Here is a 23011-nt window from a genome sequence, read left to right on the forward strand (position 1 = left end):
CCTTTCTCAATTTGATTCATTTATTCCCTGACATGTTTCTCACTGTTCTGATTGAACAAGTGAGATGGAGATATCACAGGTAGCTCACAGAGCCATTGGCATTATATAGATTATTGTGGGGTTTGAGGGGTTACAAATGTGGATTCTTAAAAATAACTCTGTAGCATTCTATCTATGCTCTCTGAGCTGTGCTAACACAATCTACAGGATGCTTTAACCAAAGGGTAAAAGCTTTGAAGTGTTCATTTAAAAGTTCTATCAAATTAACCCAATAGGAAAGAGGCATAACAATGATGGTTCCCTTTTATTTTGTATTTTTGTTACTATAAATAATATTTGGTGCTGCATTATTTCACAGAATTAGGAAAAATCATTTGCCCAAAGAAGTTTAGCCAGCTTTTTTTACAAAAGAATCTAAAGTAGTTCTGTCCTGGAAAATCCCTGCATGCTGGGCTTCAAAACCATTTTCAACATGGATAAGCAAGGCATTAAAATCTTTTTGAGGTGAGAATCTAGAAAGTTGCTTTTATGCACACTCAAAAACTCAGTGCCTCGGGTCCAGAGGGCAGCATTTTGGCTTTCCCATTTTTTTTTTCCTTTTCTCCTATTAATTCTATGTGTTGTCATTCCAAGTAAGGAACAAACTGTCAAGGTAAATAAAAATTTACACAGAGTTACAGAACTGAGCAAGACTTCTAATTTTCTTTCTTTGGCAAGTGTCTGACAATAAGGTAAGCTCCCCAGCCATGTCAGGCCAGCATCCTCTTTCAGAAAAATCCTGATCTTTGATAGATTCTTTGTTTTTTTTGTTTTGGTTTGTTTGTTTGTTTGTTTTGTTTTTTTCCGTTGGCAGCCAGGTCTAGTGCTTGTGGTTGGTGTTGAATGGCTTTCTTTGGGCACTTTTGAACATGCTTGTTTACATGTTTGCACAGAGGGGCTACAATGAGATCCGCGAAGTGAAACAGTTCCATTTCACTGGCTGGCCTGACCACGGAGTACCTTACCATGCCACAGGGCTCCTTTCCTTCATCCGGCGAGTGAAGTTCTCCAACCCTCCCAGTGCTGGCCCCATCGTTGTGCACTGCAGGTGAGTACTGGACCAGACACTCTGGACTGTATACGGCCAGCTTCTTTAAAGTGGGAAGACAAGGCCTTCAAGCATAGAACTAGTGCATGCTTACAAGGTTCTGGTTTTTGATATTACAGGTAAGGTTAAAAAAAAGAAAAGTTAGCTCAAAAGAGGATATAAAATAGAAACTTAAAAAATAAATACATTCATCCTAATATGTGTAGTGTTGTTCACAAATGGGAGTGTGGAATCTCTGTCTTTTAGTGGCAACATCTGTGTCTGGGTTTTTTGTGTTTTGTTTTTTTTTTTTAATCACTTTTGCAAATCCCATATTGTATGGAATGGGAGGTTAAAATACAGATTTTTTGCCAATCTAGTAAATTCCCAGTAGAAGCCCGGCTTTTAAAACTAAATTTGAGACATACAGAGTTACTAAATGGCTTAAATTGCAAGAATTTGTGCTATAAAACAGCTATTTAAGAATTTTAAAAAAAAAAAAAAAAAGCCATCCATCAGAGAACCTTGAAAACTACATCAGTGAGAGCCAGCAAATATATGCCAGAAAAATGTGAACATTATATCTAGGCTTCCTTCTGATTAGAAACTTCTCTTAAAACAAGCATTCAGAGACACTAAAAGCAGATTACATGGCCTCATTTGGAGATGTGAACAGAAAAATATGTACTGAATCTGAAAAGCTTTTCCTAAATGCTGCACACCATTCTCAAATACTGTCCCCTCCAAGCTATATAATAGGTTGTACTTAAGCGGTTTTTTTTTTCCCTGAAAATCCTACCTATTCAGAATTTAAATGACCATGTATGGAAGAGGGAAAATAGCCCAGAGAATGACATAAAAATAAGGGATCCCATAAGGGTCAGATACTATATACCCTGAAAAAAAAATCTTCAATTCAGTCCTCTTCAGGAAATCTGATGTACTTTTCAATTACCTTCCCATCTCAAACCCTGGGAACAGTGATTGAGAAGATGTTAGGCAAAGGAAAAAAAAAAAAAAGAGAGAGAGAGAGAGAGAGAGAGAGAGAAGAGAGATACCCACAATATCTTTTAATTAAATTTCTTAAAGAACATTGTATTTGAGAGAAGTGGCCAAATCTGGACAACAAAGTATAATGTTAATAGCCCCTCTATGCATTAGAAAATGAGATAAATAGGGCTTCAATTCAGGAGTGTCTTGACTTATCATAGAGGTTTACTCCCCTATGAATTGCCTGCTCCAAGATTCTCAGATACTCTTGAACAGAAGTGTCACTCTTCACTTATACTCAGGTATCCATGAATATACAAAAAAGAGGAAGCTCAGTTGGTTGGACGACTGCCTTCGGCTCAGGGCGTGATCCTAGAGTCCCGGGATCGAGTCCCACATCAGGCTCCCAGCGCCATGGGGAGTCTGCTTCGCTCTCTGACCTTCTCCTTGCTCATGCTCTCTCTCACTGTCTCTCTCTCTCAAATAAATAAATAAAATCTTTAAAAAAAAAAAAAATTTAAAAAAGAGGAAGCTGACTACCAAGTGAAATCCCCCCCACCCTCACCAAATCCCAATTATATCTTGTTTGCACCACCAAGTTTTATGCCTGGTGGCTCAGCTGGTTAAGCATCTGACTCTTGATTTCAGCTCAGGTCGTGATCTCAGGGTCCTGAGATCGAGCCCCATGTTGCGCTCCCTGCTCACCAGGGAGTCTGTGAGATTCTTTCTCTCCCTCTGCCCCTCCCCATCACACTCTCTCTCTAAAATAAATAATCAAATCTTTTTTAAAAATTGAAGAAACATTTCCAAAAGATAAAATAATCAGTAGTATATTAAGATTCAATGACTGAATTAAATACAATAAGATAGTGACTGTCCTTTGTGACCTGTTAAGAATTATATTCTATACCTAACTGTTCATTTTCATTTTTCCTTCAGATCACCATTCAAATATTCTTTCTCCTGTTGGTCTCCTCCGATAACCATTTCCCTCCCCACCCTCATAATTAACACTTCCTCTGAATTTGACTCCTCAGATTTCCCAGTAAATGTTTTGGAATAATTTTTTTTTTTTTTTTTTGCCTTGGTATGTACAAGAGTCTGTCAGACTGAAACAGTAAGCCAGCATTCTTGCATTTTGCCAGAGGACACAAAAGTATATGAGTAAGAGTATTTCTGAGGTGAAATTTTAAAGCCCAAAAGCACCCCTTCGTCACTTCTATGAGCTTGAAATCACGTGCCCTGGATTGCCAGAGAATGAAGACTTTATAAGAGCTATGGAACTTGAACAACATACGTACATTATTTTTAAAACACAATTTGATAATACAGAGTCTATCGTTTTCAATTTCAGACTCCTGCTCCCATCTTCATTTTGCACCAAAACACTCTACCTGAAGTTATTTGTACATGAAATAAGTGTTTATATAACACATAAAAATCACACCTTGCAGTTTGTTAAATCAATTTGATTCCACCTGACAGTTGAAAAGGATCTTTATTTAATAAGACTGCAAGAACGTAAGTCTTGCACTTCTTCAGATTTGTTTAATTTGTTTCAGTGCTGGTGCTGGACGAACTGGCTGTTACATTGTGATCGACATCATGCTGGACATGGCTGAAAGAGAGGGTGTTGTCGACATCTACAACTGTGTCAAAGCCTTAAGATCTCGTCGTATCAATATGGTCCAGACAGAGGCATGTTGCTTGTTATCTCTAATGACCTCTTTTTTGTTGTTGTTGGTTTCCAACATTTATCAAAAACAGTAAATGTTTTTCACATAGAATCAGTATCACCTCATAAGTCATATAGGAAAATATTGATATCATTATTAATGTTTCTATATAGAGAAAATTCTCTGTATTCTCTATCTTTGATGACAGAGGATTTTTATTAAAATAGTTTTTTTTTTCTTTCTTAGGAACAGTACATTTTTATTCATGATGCCATTCTAGAAGCCTGTTTATGTGGAGAAACTGCCATACCTGTCTGTGAATTTAAAGCTGCATATTTTGATATGATTAGAATAGACTCTCAGACTAACTCTTCACATCTCAAAGATGAATTCCAGGTATTTACTTATTTCTAGAGTTTCTTTTATGAGGAACTTATTACAGTGTGTTCTGGGCATTATTAATTTTTCTAAGGAAGGTCTTTCAAGTCAAATTGATAATGTTTGACCCTATTTTAAGTATAATACCTGTCTCTTTCATTTTACATATTATGGAGTTACTTTTGCAGTAATGAGCTCGTATCTGCGGTATCTGAAATGAGTTCAGACTCAGGGAGGGGTATGGACAAAGGTATCATAAAAGTCAAACTTAGTGATTTATGTGTATTTATATCCAGTCGTATGGATTTTAACCTGTGTCACTCCAATGTGAAATCAAGCCTATTAATAATAATAGCTGAAGTTTGTACTAAACATTGTCCCTATATAACCCCAAATGTTTCCACGGCCCTTAAGACATCCCTGAAGATGTGTGAATATGAAGTCAAGCGTAGCTCTGGACACCTCATACTTTGATCCTTTGTGCAGTGCTCTTTCTAGCATGTTTCAGCCTGTCTTCAAATACGACATGGCAAAACATTACTACAAATGATAGTTTCCAGCTTTGATGTTGGGTCATCCTTATGGGCCACTATACCTCTGTTTTCTTTGGTTAGACACTGCATTTTGCAGGTAGCAATGGTTTTCAGCTTCCCTTTTCCTTTTAGGAAACTCAGTGAACAATGTGTGTATTGTTTCTTTGTCACTTCTCAGGCTTCATTAGCTTTAACTACAAAGTCTATCAGCCTGTCATCATGGCAAATACCATTGCCCTGTACAGATCCTTCACTTTGTACTTGGCCTCCCAGATCCTAGATGGATCTGCCTTATGCTATTAAATGGGTCACTTGCTTTTAACCTACGTTCCCTTTTCTTTTTAGACTTTAAATTCAGTCACCCCTCGACTACAAGCCGAAGACTGCAGTATTGCGTGCCTGCCAAGGAATCATGACAAGAATCGTTTTATGGACATGCTGCCACCTGACAGATGTCTGCCTTTTTTAATTACAATTGATGGGGAGAGTAGTAACTACATCAACGCTGCTCTTATGGACGTAAGAGACCGCCGTCTTTGTTAGTATAAAGTGTCGTGAAAAGCTACGTAATGTGATGAACACTGGCTTGTTTTCTTTTCAAGAAAATTAAAAGGGCCTAGAAAGGAAAATTGGAAATTTTCATTGAAATACAAGTTTTTCTTGGAGAATGATTTTGAATTTTCCCTATAGGGATTCTTAGGAACTATAAATTTTAGGCCCCATTGTAAATTTGGAGCTTGATTGTCAATTATGATATTCTGTATAGGAAATACCTACAGGTCATATTTTTCATCTCAATTATTTTCAGAAAAGAAAATCTTGCTTGTGCATTTTGAATGTTAAGTGAGCAATGAATTTTTTTTAATTTTTTTTAAAGATTTTATTTATTTATTTGACAGAGAGAGATTACAAGTAGGCAGAGAGGCAGGCAGAGAGAGAGAGGAGGAAGCAGGCTCCCTGCTGAGCAGAGAGCCCGATGTGGGACTCAATCCCAGGACCCTGAGATCATGACCTGAGCCGAAGGCAGCGGCTTAACCCACTGAGCCACCCAGGCGCCCAAATTTTTTTTTTTTAAGATTATTTATTTATTTATTTGAGAGAGAGACAGTGAGAGAGAGCATGAGTGAGGAGAAGGTCAGAGGGAGAAGCAGACTCCCCATGGAGCTGGGAGCCCGATGTGGAACTAGATCCCGGGACTCCGGGATCATGACCTGGGCCGAAGGCAGTCGTCCAACCAACTGAGCCACCCAGGCGTCCCGAGGAATGAATTTTTTAAAACCACATAATGCCTTATCTTGTAGAAGTTGGGTTAATTTGGGAAATCTTTATCTCTGACATTTAAAGTTTCAGTAATTTATGGCTAACTTGTTTTTATCAGCCAGTAATTAAGAGAGATCCTTTATAAACAGCTAGGAGAAAGCATTAAAGATACCTGTTAATACATCCATCATTAATGAAAGAGCTGTCTTGCCCCACTCCAGCCATCACAGAGTATAAGAGGTAGAGTAATTCCTTAGGAGGTTAGCTTCCCTTGGACAGAACAACTCGGAGAGAGAGGAGAGAGTTTTAAGTCAGTCCTTGGCTACCTTGCTGGGTTACCTTGGAAAGAAGCAAAAGGCTCTCCTGGTTCAGAATCCTTTTAAACAGCTCATCATCTTCATTTATAAACTTTTCTAGGTTTTGCCTTTTCATCTGTGGAACCATAGCCAGAAGAAATTAGAAGTCAGGGTCCATTCCTGTGTGACTAGTAATGAAGCTTTCTGCAATATTGCTCCTATTGCGTTTTCCAAAATTAGCTTCTGATGCTAAAGACTTAGAAACCCTACTTTCTACTTCTGATACCAGTCTTTTAGTCAGTTACTTTGCTCCTTTTATACTGCAGAGCAGAATAGTCTAAAGACAAGTTCAAGTGAAAAGTTCCCTTTCTTGCCTATTAATCATATCCACTGAAATCACACTGGATCCTCACTGTATCTTTTCTTCCCATTTTAATTGTCTGGAAAGACAAATATACTAAATACAGAGAAAACACACAAGACCTTTTTGTTTCTGAGTCTAGATTTGGAATTTTAAAAGACTGTGTGGAAAAGGGAAGGAGAAAATACCATTAGGGAAGAGATTGATGAGGTGTATGTCTGAGGCATTTTTTGGTCTTTGGCATCGATGGCTGTCAAATTTTTCTTCATTTCCAGGTTATTTTCTAGTCAATATGAAGACTGAAACTTGTTCTCTGCCTCTTTCTACCCTCTGCTTAATTCCTTATGATTTAACATAGATATATTTCATAATTGAGACCATCCACTAGATTCAATAGTATAGTTGGGGGCCTCAGAAAAGTTAGGTTTGGTTTGTCTTATAAGAACAAGGTTCACTGGTCAGCACTCCCCGCTCCCCTCATCCTCTAGCAACATCCTCAGTGTTATACACCCTGGTACCATGATTGTGAAGAGTTAGGAAGTAAGGCTAAGGATTCTGTGATTTCAAAGCCTCAGGTGTGCTCCTGTCCTTACAGAGGAAGGATCTAGCAAAGCAGCTCTGTCCTCTCACATCATCTTATCCATCTCCCGTCCTTGTGACTCAAAACCTGAGTAAAGAGCTCACCTTCCCATGGAACAGACATGTGATTAGAAGGAAATTTGACTTATTTCTTCTGACCCTTTTTGATGAGCCTTCATACCTTTCTTAGGAGACACTCCCCTCAGATGCAGGGAGGCCTGAGGTCACTCTGAAGCAGCCATTTGAACTCTCAGCGCTCGGATTTATCCCACGGTCTTCCATGGAGTTACATGCCCTGGTTAGCGGTATTTCCCAAACGGCGATAAGCTCAACGTTCGGGAATCCGGTTCTACGCTAACATTTAGGACACTTGAAAGATTTAAGGAGTTATGTGGTAAAAATGAGTTAGGGGATCACTGACAGTTTTTATCCACATGAAGGAAATCCATCTCAGACAGCTGTCTACTTTTTGTTGTTGTTTTTTTATAAACTGTTTAATACATAGAAATACAGATCATTCATCTGCAGAATGACAGATTGCCAAGGTCAGAGGAGTATACCCTCTCCTTCTGGGAAGAGATAATGTGTCATGTCCCAGTCAGGGAGCACTTGGTAAAAAACGAGCCATTCCCTTATTGGTGGAGGGAATACACTTCACCAAGAAGTGCATTTTAGTTTAAGAAAAATCATAAGTGGGGCGCCTGGGTGGCTCAGTGGGTTAAAGCCTCTGCCTTTGGCTCGGGTCATGATCCCAGTGTCCTGGGATTAAGCCCCGCATCGGGCTCTCTGCTCAGCGGGGAGCCTGCTTCCTCCTCCCTCTCTCTCTGCCTGCCTCTCTGCCTACTTGTGATCTCTGTCTGTCAAATAAAAATCAAAAAAAAAAAAAAGCCCTCATTATAAGAAAAATCTTAAGTGATTGAAACTGTCATTCTGACCATTAATATACATTAGAAATGTCCAGGAAACTGGGATGGGCCTACAAGATGAGCAGAATGTGCTGATAATATCCATATAATATAAAAACACACAAGTTTGAGGCATTTGTGGTTTTTCTTATTTGAAATGGAAGAGAATCCAGCAGTTTTATTTATTTATATATATAATATATATTTATATAAATATATATATACACACCACAAACACACACACAATATATATGAAATATATAAATATATAATACATATAAAATATACAATGTATGAAATATATAAAAATACATAGATAGATATATATATAATATATATATATGTTGATAGATTTTGATGGGTGGATAGATAGATACGTACAGATGGGTGTACACATACACTGGGGAATTTTGTGCCTTTAGCCTCTCTGATTAGCTTTGAAAATCTGAAAGAGCCCATGGGTACCTCATGGAGGATCTTCACCTTGAGAAGTTCTTGAGTTTCTTCTTTTATTTTTGTCCTGTGTTTACTTTTCTCAACAAAATAAAACTTAAAGTCCTGACTTGAACTACTGCTGAGACTTTGAAGTCCTGCCATCGGATCGACACATTACTAGCTCTAATACATTCCAGCAGCCCACATCTGTTATTCCGTGGCTTACGTAGCATCTGCCTCCCTCTCCACGTGGAGCTGCTTCACCTCACCTGGCCCTACACGGAAATGTTTTGAACTGGCTTGTATGACTGATCATTCGGTTTAAGTTCTCATGTTTTCCCATTTCCCTTGTTTCTTCACAGAGTTACAGGCAGCCAGCTGCTTTCATCGTCACACAATACCCTCTGCCGAACACTGTGAAAGACTTCTGGAGATTAGTGTATGATTATGGCTGTACCTCCATCGTGATGTTGAATGAAGTCGACTTATCCCAGGTCAATGGCTATGAGTTGCTTTTGTGTACTCATAGACAACTTAATTAAGTAGTAATAAAAGTTAAAGTTTACCTCATACTACCCTCAATAGAGAAAAATAATGCTTTTTTTTTTTTCCCTCCCAAACATTCATCATCTAGGGCTGCCCTCAGTACTGGCCAGAGGAAGGGATGTTAAGATATGGCCCTATCCAAGTGGAATGTATGTCTTGTTCAATGGATTGTGATGTCATAAACCGGATTTTTAGGATATGCAATCTAACAAGAGTAAGTCATTGATATTTTACCTGAGCTGATCAAGAGCAACTGATCATAACCATGCTGGGGCACAATTCCAATCAGAAAACAGGAAGAATAGAACTAAGGTGTTGCATAATCAGTTCCAAAGCTAGTAATCATCTTATATCTTAGTATTAGAAGAAAAATACATTCTAAAAATAGGAAAACAGAAATGCAGGAAGCTGGGTATCCTGGTCAGTTACTAAATTCAGATGCACTGACTCAACTGAGTTCGATGGACTGTGCCTGGTCTCTGCGTATATGTAGACTTTGGTAAAGGTCAACTACATGTGATATTAGTATTGATAAACAGCCCAGAAAAGGCATATCATTGAAAAATAAAGATATAATAATGATGATGATGAATAAAAAGCTTTACCTCAGGAGGAAGGGATATGTCAAATCAGCCATGATAGACAGGTTCCATGTCACTATTGCATATAAGGGAGAACCCCACACGTGAGGAGAAAAGGTAAATCACAGCCGTCCTTGATTCCCCTTCTACCTATAATTTCATCTCCCTACACATTTAAGTATCTGGCTCTGCCCAGATTTGTAGAACCAGCACTGGTACCACTTTTCCCAGGAGGAAAGCAGCAGCTGTGTTTCTCGGAAATCTTTCTTTCCTTGAGTCTTCATATATTTTACACTAAATGACAAATTAAGTCTGGGGTCTCCAAAAAAGCAAAAAAAAAAAAAAAAAAAAAAAAAGCTAATAAAAACTGTTTAGATTGTGTAACCAAATAGCAAGCCGAATTTGAAAAGATATCGTTTGTAACTTCCATGAGATTACTCTCTTTTTAAAGAGAATTACTCTGTTTTTAGCTCAGCAGCTTTACGTATGTGTATTATTTTAAGTGTGTAATTCAGATTGTCATGTTTCAGTGTTTTCATATCAAAATAGCTATCTGTGTTTCTGGTTAATAAGTCTATATGTATAACTATAAGCAGAGGATGTAGTCATCGCCAATTCTGTCACTCATTTCAATGGAAAAAAAAGATAACTTCAAATCATGCCATAATATTCATGCATATCTTAGATGTTAATTTAAATGGAATCTCATTATGTCTGCACATCTGTTCCATTATGGTTCTAGTAATATTTTAGCTGAGAAACCATAGCTGCTAAACTAAGAAAGTAAGACTTGTCTTTTTATTGAGCTGTTTGTATGAAGAATATTCTAAGGATGGAAACTGAAATCTGGTTTTTTGTCAGCGTATTTGTTTATTTATCTTCCTCTATGTTTGGTGTTCTGATTCTTAATAGTGCTTGATTTTTTTTTCTATTTCCAACCTTACTTAATATCTTGTAGTTCATGAGATAATTTAATATGCACCAATGAGAAGTTGGGGTATTGTACTAGTAGGTCCTTGTGACGTGTGAGCCCTTGCCATATGGAAATTCAGATCTGATGCCTTATGATACAGTTTACTCATGTATTGCAGATTCCTTCTTACATTTTCATATGGGGTTTAATGTTTTGCTTCATTCGCTCAAAGAGTACTATTCTTTGGACACAGTATTTTGCTAGGTTCTAGCAATATAGAGTTTAGGGGAGAAAGACAGAGAGATTTCCTCATCCTTAAAGAATTTATATTTTATCAAGGAAGACAAGCACTGAACAACTCATTCTATAATCATTTATTTACAAATATGAGAAATTTTAGACAAAAGACAAAATCCAGAATGTTTGGGTTATCTGACATAGCTGAGTGACTAGCGAAGATTTCATTGGGGTAGTGATCTTTCAGGCAAAATTTGAGAACCATAGGAGCTTTTGGGCGGTGGGAGAACCAACTATCTTGGTATTCACAGAACAGAGAGGTTTCCCTGGACACACAAATTTCAGTTCAAAAACCAGAAGAGCCCCAGGCAAACCCAAGACAAATTGGTCACTGTATTTGAGATTAAGAGGCACAAACAAGAAGGAGATCTTCGAGGCCAAATGGAGTGTTTGTGCAAAGTTCCCAGGCAAGAAATGACTTGATAAATGAGAAGGAAGTGGAGCCATATCATGTAGGAATTTTTAAGCCACTGAAGCAATTTGGATTTTATGTAAGATCATTTGGAAGCCATTAAATCAGGGGAAGATCATATTTGCATTTCAAAATAATCATGATGCTGCAGTAAGAAAGATTTGGAAGGAGATCAAAGTTTATTCAAGGAGATCAACTAGGAAGCAATTATCATAACTGGTGATTGGGCCAATGCAATGATGTCAGCAGTGATAAAGAGTAGAAAGGATTTGAAAGTTATTTAAGAAGTGCGATTGATTATTGGATATGGGGTGCAAGGGAGAAGCTTATATAAAGGTAATTCTCATGTTTCTTGGTTCTGTAACGTAGAATGTTTCTGTACTAGCATGTACCTATGTTGCACTTACCATCTAGACTCAATCTGGTATAAATGGCATTTATGTCATAGTATGAATTTTTATGCACCTTTACTTTTTAGTAAAAATTCTAGTCCCAATTTATTTACAGAAAAATGCTTTTCCCTCTACAGCCACAAGAAGGTTATCTGATGGTACAGCAGTTTCAGTATCTAGGTTGGGCCTCTCACCGAGAAGTGCCAGGCTCCAAACGGTCCTTTTTGAAACTGATACTGCAGGTGGAAAAATGGCAGGAGGAGTGCGAGGAAGGGGAGGGCCGAACCATCATCCACTGCCTGTGAGTATGGCGCCTCAGCTTGGCCGTGCTGGGGCTTTGGTGCTCATTTCCTCACTAGACTTCATGTTTTCCACATTAAAGATCTTACGGATCTCCATCGGTAGCATTTTAAATAATCTTGCTGTCTCGTGATTCTATAATTAACTACCAATTTTCATTGTCATAGTTTTTCAAAATTGATTATTATATAGTTGTCACATGATTTAAACTCTTTCAAACACTACTCAGAACCACTTTCCTAATGTACACAGTGTACAAATATACCAAAATTTCAGGGGATCAAAGTTGCAGCAGCTGGTGGCTCCAGAATGTTCCTAAGCATAAGCTACAGAGCTGACATCATCCTCATGTGTCCTTGCACTCTGCCCTCTACACATACATGCACACAAATGAAGCAAAATTAATACAAAATGGAAAAAAAAATAAAGATCATGTTTTCATTTCCTTAATTTATAAGATTGTGTGACCTCTGCTGACCAAAAGCTGCCATTTAAAATGCCCTGGCTGGGACACCTGGGGAGCTCGGTCAGTTAAGCTACTGCTTTCAGCTCAGGTCATGATCCCAGGGTCCTGGCATCAAGTCCCGCTTCGGGATCCTTGCTCAGTGGGGAGCCTGCTTCTCTCTCTGCTTCTGCCTGCTACTTTGCCTGCTTGTGCTCGCTCGTTTTCTCTCTCTCTCTCTCTTTCTCTGGCTAAATAAGTAAATAAAAACTTTTTAAAAATTCTCTAAAAAAAAAAGTGCCCTGGCTTTCTTTGCTTCCAGAAATGGCGGTGGGCGAAGCGGTATGTTCTGTGCTATAGGCATTGTTGTTGAAATGGTGAAGCGGCAAAATGTGGTGGACGTGTTCCATGCAGTCAAGACCCTGAGGAACAGCAAGCCCAACATGGTGGAAGCCCCGGTGAGTCAGAGTCTCAGGCACGAAGGGAGCAGAGACTTTAGACAACTCTAACCTATTCACTGGGTTGACTTCATACACCCAAAAGAATAAGATGTGTGAGTCTTTGTGGGGACTTTCCTGCCTAACTGATGAACTGCTGAGTATCTCTCTCTACCCACAGAATCCTAATCACATATCACAAATGTTCGTGATGAAAACTGTTTTCACTTGATTTGGGAAATGTATAGAATTGTGGATCTTTTCCTGTGATAGACCATAAATATCTGCTGTAATAAAGCTTCACTAAATAGATCTGTAATAAGAATAAATTTTACTCTCTAGTCTTTATTCTTGTCTATTTTTAATTTCTTAAAGCATCTAGGTTAACTGGTAAAGCAGTCATCCAATGGATATATTCCTAAGTTATATCAGCACTTAGGCACCTAATGTCTGTCCTTAACTGGCAAATGAAATTTATTTTAGTCATTTCCTATAATTCTTCACTTCTGGTCAAATCATAAATTTTAAACTGTCATCATTGACAGTTTTCAGCTTTTACAAATTAGAGTGAGTGGTTCAGATGGTGCCACCTGAATTTGCCAGGGCTCATAAAATCAGACCACAGCTCGCAGAATAAGAGCTGATAGGAATGGGTATGTGGGAGCTCATCTGGGTGGAGCTGTGTGAACAGTAAGAAAGAAAAGTTAAACTCCTCGAGCACATTTTAATTCTAAAGAGAGATGTCTGTGGGTTACACATATGTACATGGTGGGATAAGGTCAGGAGCAGCTGTGTAGTTAATGTTCACACAAAAGTAAACCAGAAAAACCAAGGCAAAATTGTTGCTTGCCCTACATTATCAAGATGATCAGATAACTAGAATGAGCAATTCAATAAACCTTTAAAGTATTCTTACCACTTCCTGCTCATGGATTGTTCACACAAAAAGTGCATTGCTTCCTGAGACAAAATCTGAAGAGTTACATTTATACCGTTTCACTTTTACAAGTGGTAACAGGCGTTTCCCCTTCCACAAACCCCCTCAAATAGTCCCTTCTCCAGCTCATCCCTTAGGTTTTATTGCTGTTGTCTGGACAAGGTGATGTCGGTTTTGACTGGAGTTCTGGCAGTGAAGATAGAGAAAGGGGGGTGGATCTGAAGGATTTTTGATGTAGAACTCTCAAGTCTTCCTACAGAATGTAGTGGTTATGTCTTTTGATTCTTTGCTGTCTGAAGGTTTCTTAACGTAAACTCTGCCTCCATGTCTAAGATCGTGTCTTCTTAAATTCTTCAGTGGGCTCACTTCTCCATCAGAATTCAAGTGTTACCTCCAAATTTAACTCTGATTTCCTACAATAACTTGGGGGGAGGATCTCTGGTCTAATTCAGCCATTCTAGAACCTTCCAAAAAGTTTCTGTACGTTTACATTCATGTCCCATTAATCCTGACTGAACTCCTACCCTCTGATTTGTGTTTAATCAGTGTTAATGATGAGTTTAGTGTGCTGTTGAATTGAACTGACAAGTTTGTTAAGAAAATTTAGAGTGTAAACAAAATTGCTAATGACAGATTAAAGAGACATAACTGTTTTCAAGCACTTTTTGGCTCTTCAGATGTACTTGCCACAGTGGTAGGCTAATTTAAATCACACCTACTTGATAATTAAAGGTAGGATTGATAAAGATCTCTTGGGGAGGTTTTTTATTACCCTGGCTTATTGCTGGAGACACCTGGAAGTTCTCTTTAGAAATAATATGCATTTTAGACTGTTCTTTATTCCAGCCTGAATTTTACCCACTTGGACTGAGTTGAGAAGTTTTTAATGACGTTTTATAAGTCATAACTTGTAATACAGTCTGATTTTCTCTAAATTCCTAATAATGGAGAAGTGCATAGATAGACTTAGAGGAAAGGAAGTTTTAACTGAACTTGTCAACCAAGTTGTCTTAAATATATAAAGACAGCAGAAATAAATTTTCAGATACAAATAAGCTCAAAAAATCTTAAGAACCACTAACCATTTTTTTAATTTACTTAAATACTCTGACAAATGAAAAGGTGTATCAAAAATTAAGAACTTGAAATTGTGAATGGCAGCTTAAAATGACTTTTTTTCCCTCCTGCTAAGAAAAATTATCTGAAGTTTAGAGAAGAACATTTGCACATGTTCACTATAGCATTTATTTCTATTAAAGAAAAAGTAAAAACAACCTAATAGTCAAATCTGTATGTTAGACCTCTATATAGTGTGAAAAGAAATGTTAAATAACATAAGAAAATGATAAATAACAGTGTTAAAGGAAAATAAAATATAAGCTTATATTCTCAAATCTGTGAGAGTAATTATATTTGGTCTAAAATAATTACTATTTCAACCATGCCTTAAAAAGGACTAGAGCAAAACTCAGGCAGTATTTTACCAATAATTGTTTCTAGTAATAGAATTATGGAACTCTTTCTAATGGCTCTTATTTTCCTATGCTGGGCAATTTTTCTGTAGTGATCAGGTTTTACTATCATAACTAGATAAAAAAAGATACTGGAGATTTTCAAAAAACTAACAGAAAATATGAGGCAAAGATAATATATCTTTTTCCATCGAGTTCCTTTTCCTTAAACAGAAACATTAGACTCAAACATAAAACATGGATGCCCAGAAATTAAGCTTCTTTATATAGGAAAACTAATAGGTAATTCTTGAATAATTTTAAGCGGTGGCTGGGTGTTCATTTGGTGGCGATGGTTCGCGTTAGTCTCTTTTCTCTTAACTTTTCTCAACTCCTACGTTTTCGCCTCTTCCAGGAGCAGTACCGTTTCTGCTATGATGTCGCTTTGGAGTACCTGGAATCTTCTTAGTTGGGTGAGACCTCAGAGTGCATCCACCCAGAAGCCTGTTCGTCTGTTGAGCCAGCAGCCATTGTACCTGTTACAGTTGTGCAGAAAGATTTTAATGTGGGGGGTGGGAGGCTTTTACATTCGAGAAGTGAAAGTATTTTTCTTATGAAGTTGTGTATCTTAATAAAAAGGACTCAATTAGTTTCTATTACTGTATGAAAGCATCAACATTTCGTGCCACATGAATTATATTTAATAAGAACAGATTCCAATGAGAGCTTATCAGTGTTTGTACAGTGAATACGCAGCTTTTTCTCGCCTGGTTCTCGCCTGGCAACACCACATGTTGCATGAATTAATACTTTCTATGTGGCATTTTTCTCCCTTTTTTTAGATAAAAGATGTTAAACCTTTAAGCAGAAGTATGAAAAGCTGTGCAAATTCATAGTAAAGTTCATTTTTTATATGTTTCCAGTGTAGCAGATCTCTATATAAATATATAAATATATATAAACTGGCTTATTTTCTTTTGATGTGCAATGATGGCTGGATCATTTAAAGTTCTTTTTAGGAAAAAAAAAAACATAAGCCAAAGACTCAAGTGTAAATATGTCTATATGGAGAAAGCACATTATATTTATTGGTTACTTACATTCCTTTTTGATGGCTAAAATACTACCACCACACGATCATTTTTTTTCTGAAGAAAGCTTTTTCTTTCACTAAAATCAATTGTAAACGATTTTTGTAGATTATTTTTTGTATGTTTTAGTGTAAGTAGAGGATAAACTTTTTATTCATAAATGAGGAAGCAGTGTTCTTTATAGTGATTCTCTTGTGTACATGCTCGTAAATTAAATTAATGTAAAACACCTTGGCAATTGGGTCTTTTAATATAGGACCAAATCCGAACGTTGTGTAATTTTTCACAATTTCATTAGGTAAATCATGGTTTGGTGATCATACTTGAGAACTGCACACATTCAAAGGCCTTGCTGATGACTTACGCAATGCTGAACACACCTTTAAGCGTCATTTAAATTTTAAAGGAATTGATTTTGTCAGCCTATAAGCAAGCACTGGTCAAGAAAACGAGATGGCAACATTCACGCTTTCAGAGTCAAGTTTCAGCAAACTGTAAACTGTCAAGATGATAGAGTGTTTCTTTGGATGTTTACATGCACAAGCTCTGGGTTCTGGCCATGGGAAGTGTGAACAAATCGATGCCAGATTCCTGTTTGTGCATTGTCACGGGACTGGCAAGGGAATCTTTCTAAATGTGGTCTTGTTCAGATGCTCCCTGTAGCTGTAACTGCACATCATCAGCTTGCAGTTTGTTACTGACTAAGGCATTCCAGTCCTCGCCTCCTAGATTGCCAGTACGTGACATGGTGCTTATAAAGATTTAACTAAAGGCAGCGTGAAATAAAGTTTTTATAATTACAATTGTTTGCCCCTATTTTCTCTTAATTTTCATGCCTTCATTCCCAAATAAATAACCTCTTCTCCTTGAGAGTAGTATACCCCCCAAATTCTATGAAAAGTAAAATGAATCTCCAAGCACTAGTATCTTTTTTTTTTAATTGAATATCAACGAGTCCAGATGAATGGAGGGGGAAGAGGCCAGAGGATTGACGTAATTTTTTTGATTGCTATATGTGTATATCGCTATCTTTTAATGTAATATACATTTTCATACTTCTTCTAGCAAACGAAAAATAAGTAACATTCCTGTTTTATGGATGTTGCAATTGAAGCTAATGAGAAAGTAAATGATTTGTCAACAGATTCATATCTGAGTCTGATTTAGCAGTTCATTCTCTTTCACTAAACACACCACTTCCCCAATGGCATGACAAAGAAAATTTGGCACTTCATTCTTATTGTTCCTCATTAATTGATTTTCTCATAAAGTCTCATTATGGGTATCTTCAAACTTCTATTTGCTGTGTACATTATTAGAACATTTGTGACTTTCATTAGTAAGAATTTAGACAAAGAAACTTTATCTTTTCCTGGAAAGACTAATTTATATTTAAACATGGATGCATTTAACAAAAAATCCACAAACTCCTCCCAGACTTCTTTACCCAATAACTTTCAGGATATTAATCCTACAGAGGATTCTGCTTTGCTGCGTGACCCGGATTTCATTTCCTCTCTCACCTGATTGTGTCCACACTTCACCGAAATCACCGTAAATACTGTTTGCAAAGCTCTAGGGTACATGTGGCCTCCAAAATTTAAGCGAAGAACAAAAAGAGTCCTCTTTTTCTCTGACAAGAAACAATTCTGTGTTTGCTTCCTTGGGGGCACCACAGAAGCCATTCTGTCAGGAGACAATGTGGGAGATATAAATCTGTTTTCCTCAAAACTCCTATTCAGAAAGTCCTACTTAGTACCCTGTGGCACTCCCTGAGCAGTCTTGTGCTTGATGGCCATGTCCCACTCAGCCTTGTCCCTCTGGGTAGGCGATGTCTTGGTACAACTTTTAAAAGTTGTCATGCTTTTCACAGTGAAAAGCCTCTTATCTCCTGATCAGTTATTCCTTAAATGGCAGTTATGAAGTTAAATTTTATACATTCTCTTCTTAGATATTATCACTAAGGAGATGCTGGAAGAGACACAGAAACACTTGGGAATTTATAAGTTTTAACAAAATCCTCTTGAAAATAACTGTGAGGCCTCTGGTTTGAGCTGTGTAGACTTTTTCTAATATTTGGTCTTTGGAGAAAGGTTTTCATGTGACTCTGTTGCTTATCACAACTAAATGATCTCATTTTGAGAGAAAGAAAGATCTTTTTGCCTGGACAAAGAGGGAGAAGAAACATACTTATCCCTAAAGTGATGTGCCGGTGTGCTCGTTCAATCCTCCCCTTATTGAGATTCTCCTGGGTTCCAGGTACTCGTGTAATAAGCTTGGAAGGCAGATTTCAACAGCTGCTCCCTCTCAAATCCACTCTGTTGCTAGAAAATGTGGGAAGAGGCTCCTGACATCTAAAAAATATAGTAGACAACAAGAAATATTAGGATGCAGGAGAGAAGTCACTGTAGCTCAACTAGAAATATGAGATAATCTTTTAGCTTTGGAAGAATGCCTTTGAGATTTGCCTAACTTACATAGGAGAGTGACAATTTACATTTTTAATTTTATTTCTGTGCACTTCAGCAAGCAGTCCTTTTTCTTAACAAAATACCTAAAAGTCAATATTCTGCCCCCTACCCCAGTGCAATATGTAGAATACTTAACAAAATATTTCCACAGGTAGAAACTCCACAGCCCACCTAGACACATTTCAGTGTTTTAGTAAACATCCCCCTACAACATGCTTTTCTACTCAATACTTCCCTATGTGAAGACAGAAGATGGCCAGCTGTGCCTCCTATAATAATTTCTACTTACATGTTATTTCATAAAGTTTTCCCACAGCTTAGGGAATGGGAATCTCAGAATGGGAGCAATATTATCTGAATTTGTTCATAACTCTGGTCTATTCAAGTGGTCTGCAGAGTATTAGAATATTATCTCTCTGAAACTAAAAGGAAAAGCTCTGTCTTGGGATCTACTTTAAGTAAGCTGTAAGTGGCTTCTGGAATATAAATTGTCCAAAAATCAATGATGGTAGATCTATAACACTTCTGAACTTCAGCTTCTTCTAAAGTGAATTGAAATGCTAACCTGAAAGAAAACAAACACCAGAGAGATACTGTTGTTATCAAATCCTGTTAAGGAACCAGTAGAAGGGGTTTCTAAACCATTGAAGCAAACATGAAGTTGCTACTGGGGATCAGAAAGTCCCTTTTTTAATGTCAAAGTCTGCTCGGGGAGAGAGATTTTGTGACAGATACCATCTCTCATGAGGCACTAGGCAATTGTAGAAAAGCCACAATACCTGAAATCTAACACAGAATATTGTGTGCTGATTCTGATGTGTAATTGTCTTATTAGTCTTACAGTCTTATTAGTCTTATAAGCTTTAGTCTTGATGCCCTTAGGAGATACATAGCATGGAAGCCAAAAAACACTTTTTTTTAATGTTTTAGTACTTAAATGCAATCTAAGTAGAAACAGAATATGAAGAATAAGAATATTTAAATTGAGTCACCAAAGAGTTTTCTTTTTTTTAAAGTTTTTTTTATCTATTTATTTGATAGAGAGAGATCACAAGTAGGCAGAAGGCAGGCAGAGAGAGAGGGGGAAGCAGGCTCCCTGCTGAGCAGAGAGCCCGATGTGGGGCTCGATCCCAGGACCCTGAGATCATGACCTGAGCTGAAGGCAGAGGCTTAAACCACTGAGCCACCCAGGCACCCCAAAGAGTTCTTTTCTTAAATATATATTAGATGTGCAGACAAGGAAAGGCCATACATTCCCACTATTTGCCTGGTCTCAAAAAAAAACAAAACGGAAGAGCAGACAAAAATAAGACCAGTATGACATCCACTTGTTATTTGTTGAGAAATAGAAGAGGCAAACTCAAATGCCAACAGGGCCAATAGACGCTATGAGTGGGGAAAACAGGACAGGGATTTCAGAATGGTCATTCTTGTATTATTATAGCAGACATTCTTAGCTTGTGTGTTTTCTAATAGAAATAATTCTCATTTCTACAAAAATAGATCTCCCATTTTTACCAAAACAACATCCTGTGGCACATGGCTGGCTCAGTGGCTGGAGCATGCAATTCTTGATCTCCAGGTTGTAAGTTTGAGCCTCACATTTGGTGTAGAGATTACTCACTAAAGTCTTTTTAAAAATATTTCCCAAGTTTTCCTTTTCCCAATTTTGATTGAAAAATGGATAATAGAGCTACACTGACATCTTCAGTTCTTACTATTAAAAAACAAAATAATAAGATTATTTTGTAAGTGACAACTGCTGTTTGGTATGGGAACCAGAGGAAACAATGCGGTGAGACCAACCCCAACTTGGACTCAAAAGCAGGTGTGATGCCTAAAGAAAATGGCACTTACCTCCCAGCAGTGTTTGCTGCGTGAGAATATGGACCCAACAGTGTCTCATCTCTCAAGAGTGCAGAACTGCATTTTTACATAGACTCTTAAAGACTGTTGAATGTTAACAACCAATTAAATTCAAAGGCAAACAAACAAATAAAAACCTCCAGCCCAACCCTATGCAAAAAAACAAAAACAAAAACAAAAAACATCAGAAAGCTGCATCTGATGTAGTCTGTAAGAAACACAGTCTCTCAGTTTGACTTCCATTGTAGAATACCTGTTGTTTTACCATTCAACCTTCTAAAAATATTCTTCAAGAAATACAAGCTTTCGTTCTCTTAAAACAGCTGTCATGACTATTTTTTCATATTTATTCTTATCCAATTTACCTTCTCTTCTTACATACTTTTCTGTTTTAAAAATATGTGTAGAGGGGCTCCTGGGTGGCTCAGTGGATTAAAGCCTCTGCCTTCGGCTCAGATCATGATCCCAGGGTCCTGGGATCGAGCCCCACATCGGGCTCTCTGCTCAGCGGGGAGCCTACTTCCCCCCCCTTCTCTCTGCCTGCCTCTCTGCCTACTTGTGATCTCTGTCTGTCAAATAAACAAATAAAACCTTTAAAAAAATAAATAAAAATAAAAATATGTGTAGATGAGTCTTGACTCCTAAGATGAAAAGAAACAAAAAACCAAACAAACAAAAAAAAACAAGGTCAATATCTCTTTCTGCTTCCTCCTACCTGGACTAAATGTAAAAGAGAGTATTTCAGAAGGTAAATCACACATTTCACACCTAATAAGCAGCCCCAAAATGATGACTAGAAAATAATTCTTATAGTACTGAGAACGTCAAAAGAAAGTGCTTGTTCTGTGAGCCATGGAATGGCCTGACCCATTTTAGTCACAAGTGCAGACAAGCATCTGTGGAAGCACCACACTTCCAGATTGTAATGGTACAGGCTGATTTCCATACAGGTGCAAAACAGTATGGGCTCTTGCCAGCCCACGGTAGGAACTTGAACTCCAGTTCCATAAATCAAGTTACCTAAAGCACAGTCAGCAGACTGAATTTGATTTCTTTACACCTTCTGGTTAGTTCTTAGCATGATAAAGTGAGTAAGTGTTCTTACTTTCCAATGTCAACTTCTGTATTCTCTGAGCTCAAATGTGATCACTGAGGGAAAAAATATTTCCTCACATGGGAAATCATGATTGATTTCTTCATGAAATGAAAGACAGTAGAGGGATATTTAAGATGATCAAATCCAATGCTCTTATTGTTAAATTGAAGAAATTAGGGGTGCCTGGGTGTCTGAGTGGATTAAGCCGCTGCCTTTGGCTCAGGTCAGGATCTTGGGGTCCTGGGATTGAGTCCTGTGTTGGGCTCTCTGTTCAGTGGGGAGCCTGCTTTCTTCTCTCTCTAACTGATTCTCTGCTTACTTGTAATCTCTGTCTGTCAAATAAATAAAAATAAAATCTTAAAAAAAAAAAGAAAAGAAAAGGAATTAAAGCCAAGAGTCATCATATGTCTAACAGGAAAAGTTCTGATAGTAAATATTGTGAGATTTCCAGGCCATTGGCTTTGGTTATCTTCATTGCTAGACCTACTTTTAAAGAATGTTTAAATCAAGTTCTTCAAACAATCAAAAAGGATGGAAGGAACTTTCAAGCATCAGAAAGGAAGAAAGAACCATGGAAAGAACAGAATTATGGGTAACATGCAATAGAAAATTATTTCCCTCATATATGTTTTATAAATTGTATTTGATGATTGAAACAAAAATTATAACACCATATGATATTTAAGAAAATGCTACTTCAAAATGAGGGAGAAAAGGGAAACTAAATAGAAATAAGGTTTCCATGCTTTACTCAAAGTGATAAAATAATGATACCACTAAATTATAACAATTCTCATGTGTATATTAAACTGCCTAGAGAAACCACTGAGCATATTGTGTCAAGATATATGCTCAAAAACACTATAAATGAATCAAAATAGAATCTTAAAACATGCTAACATAACACAGAAAATTAAGGGAAGAGAAATGGGAGTGAGAACTAGATAAAATAAACAGGAAACAAATAATTGAATCGCTTAAGTGCCAATGTATTAATAATTATCTTAAATGGTCTAAGTATGCCAATATAAAAGTAGATTGTTATACTGGATTAAGAAAAAGGAAGCTAACTACATACAAGAAACTCACTATATATTCAATGAAATAGTGGGCTAATAGTAACAGAATTTAAAAAGATATGCTATACAAGCTTTCAATTTTGAAAAAATTACATAACTACTATTGATTTCTGATCAAATAAAATTACTACATAAAGAGATGTTACATAATTATAAAAAGATCAACCCACAAAGAAGACATAATGATGTTAAATGCCAAGCCACAGAGCCTCAAAATGCAT

At 37.3% G+C, this 23011-nt stretch overlaps 1 protein-coding gene across 9 annotated transcripts in view; it reads left to right on the forward strand.

The window, feature by feature from the left end:
- PTPRK (protein tyrosine phosphatase receptor type K) overlaps positions 1 to 17081 on the forward strand; it is a 586903-nt gene extending 569822 nt beyond the window's left edge. For all 9 annotated transcript variants that reach the window (XM_044249183.1, XM_044249202.1, XM_044249211.1 and 6 more), the window contains 9 exons: positions 933 to 1087; positions 3619 to 3754; positions 3979 to 4128; positions 4989 to 5162; positions 8842 to 8973; positions 9114 to 9239; positions 11758 to 11921; positions 12685 to 12820; positions 15603 to 17081. In XM_044249183.1, coding sequence (XP_044105118.1) covers positions 933 to 1087; positions 3619 to 3754; positions 3979 to 4128; positions 4989 to 5162; positions 8842 to 8973; positions 9114 to 9239; positions 11758 to 11921; positions 12685 to 12820; positions 15603 to 15656 — 1227 coding nt within the window. In that variant the 3' untranslated portion in view covers positions 15657 to 17081. The remainder of the gene's footprint in view (positions 1 to 932; positions 1088 to 3618; positions 3755 to 3978; positions 4129 to 4988; positions 5163 to 8841; positions 8974 to 9113; positions 9240 to 11757; positions 11922 to 12684; positions 12821 to 15602) is intronic.
- Positions 17082 to 23011: the final 5930 nt, after the last annotated feature.

This window comes from Neovison vison, chromosome 1 (assembly GCF_020171115.1).
Source record: "Neovison vison isolate M4711 chromosome 1, ASM_NN_V1, whole genome shotgun sequence".
Classification (NCBI taxonomy): domain Eukaryota; kingdom Metazoa; phylum Chordata; class Mammalia; order Carnivora; family Mustelidae; genus Neogale; species Neogale vison.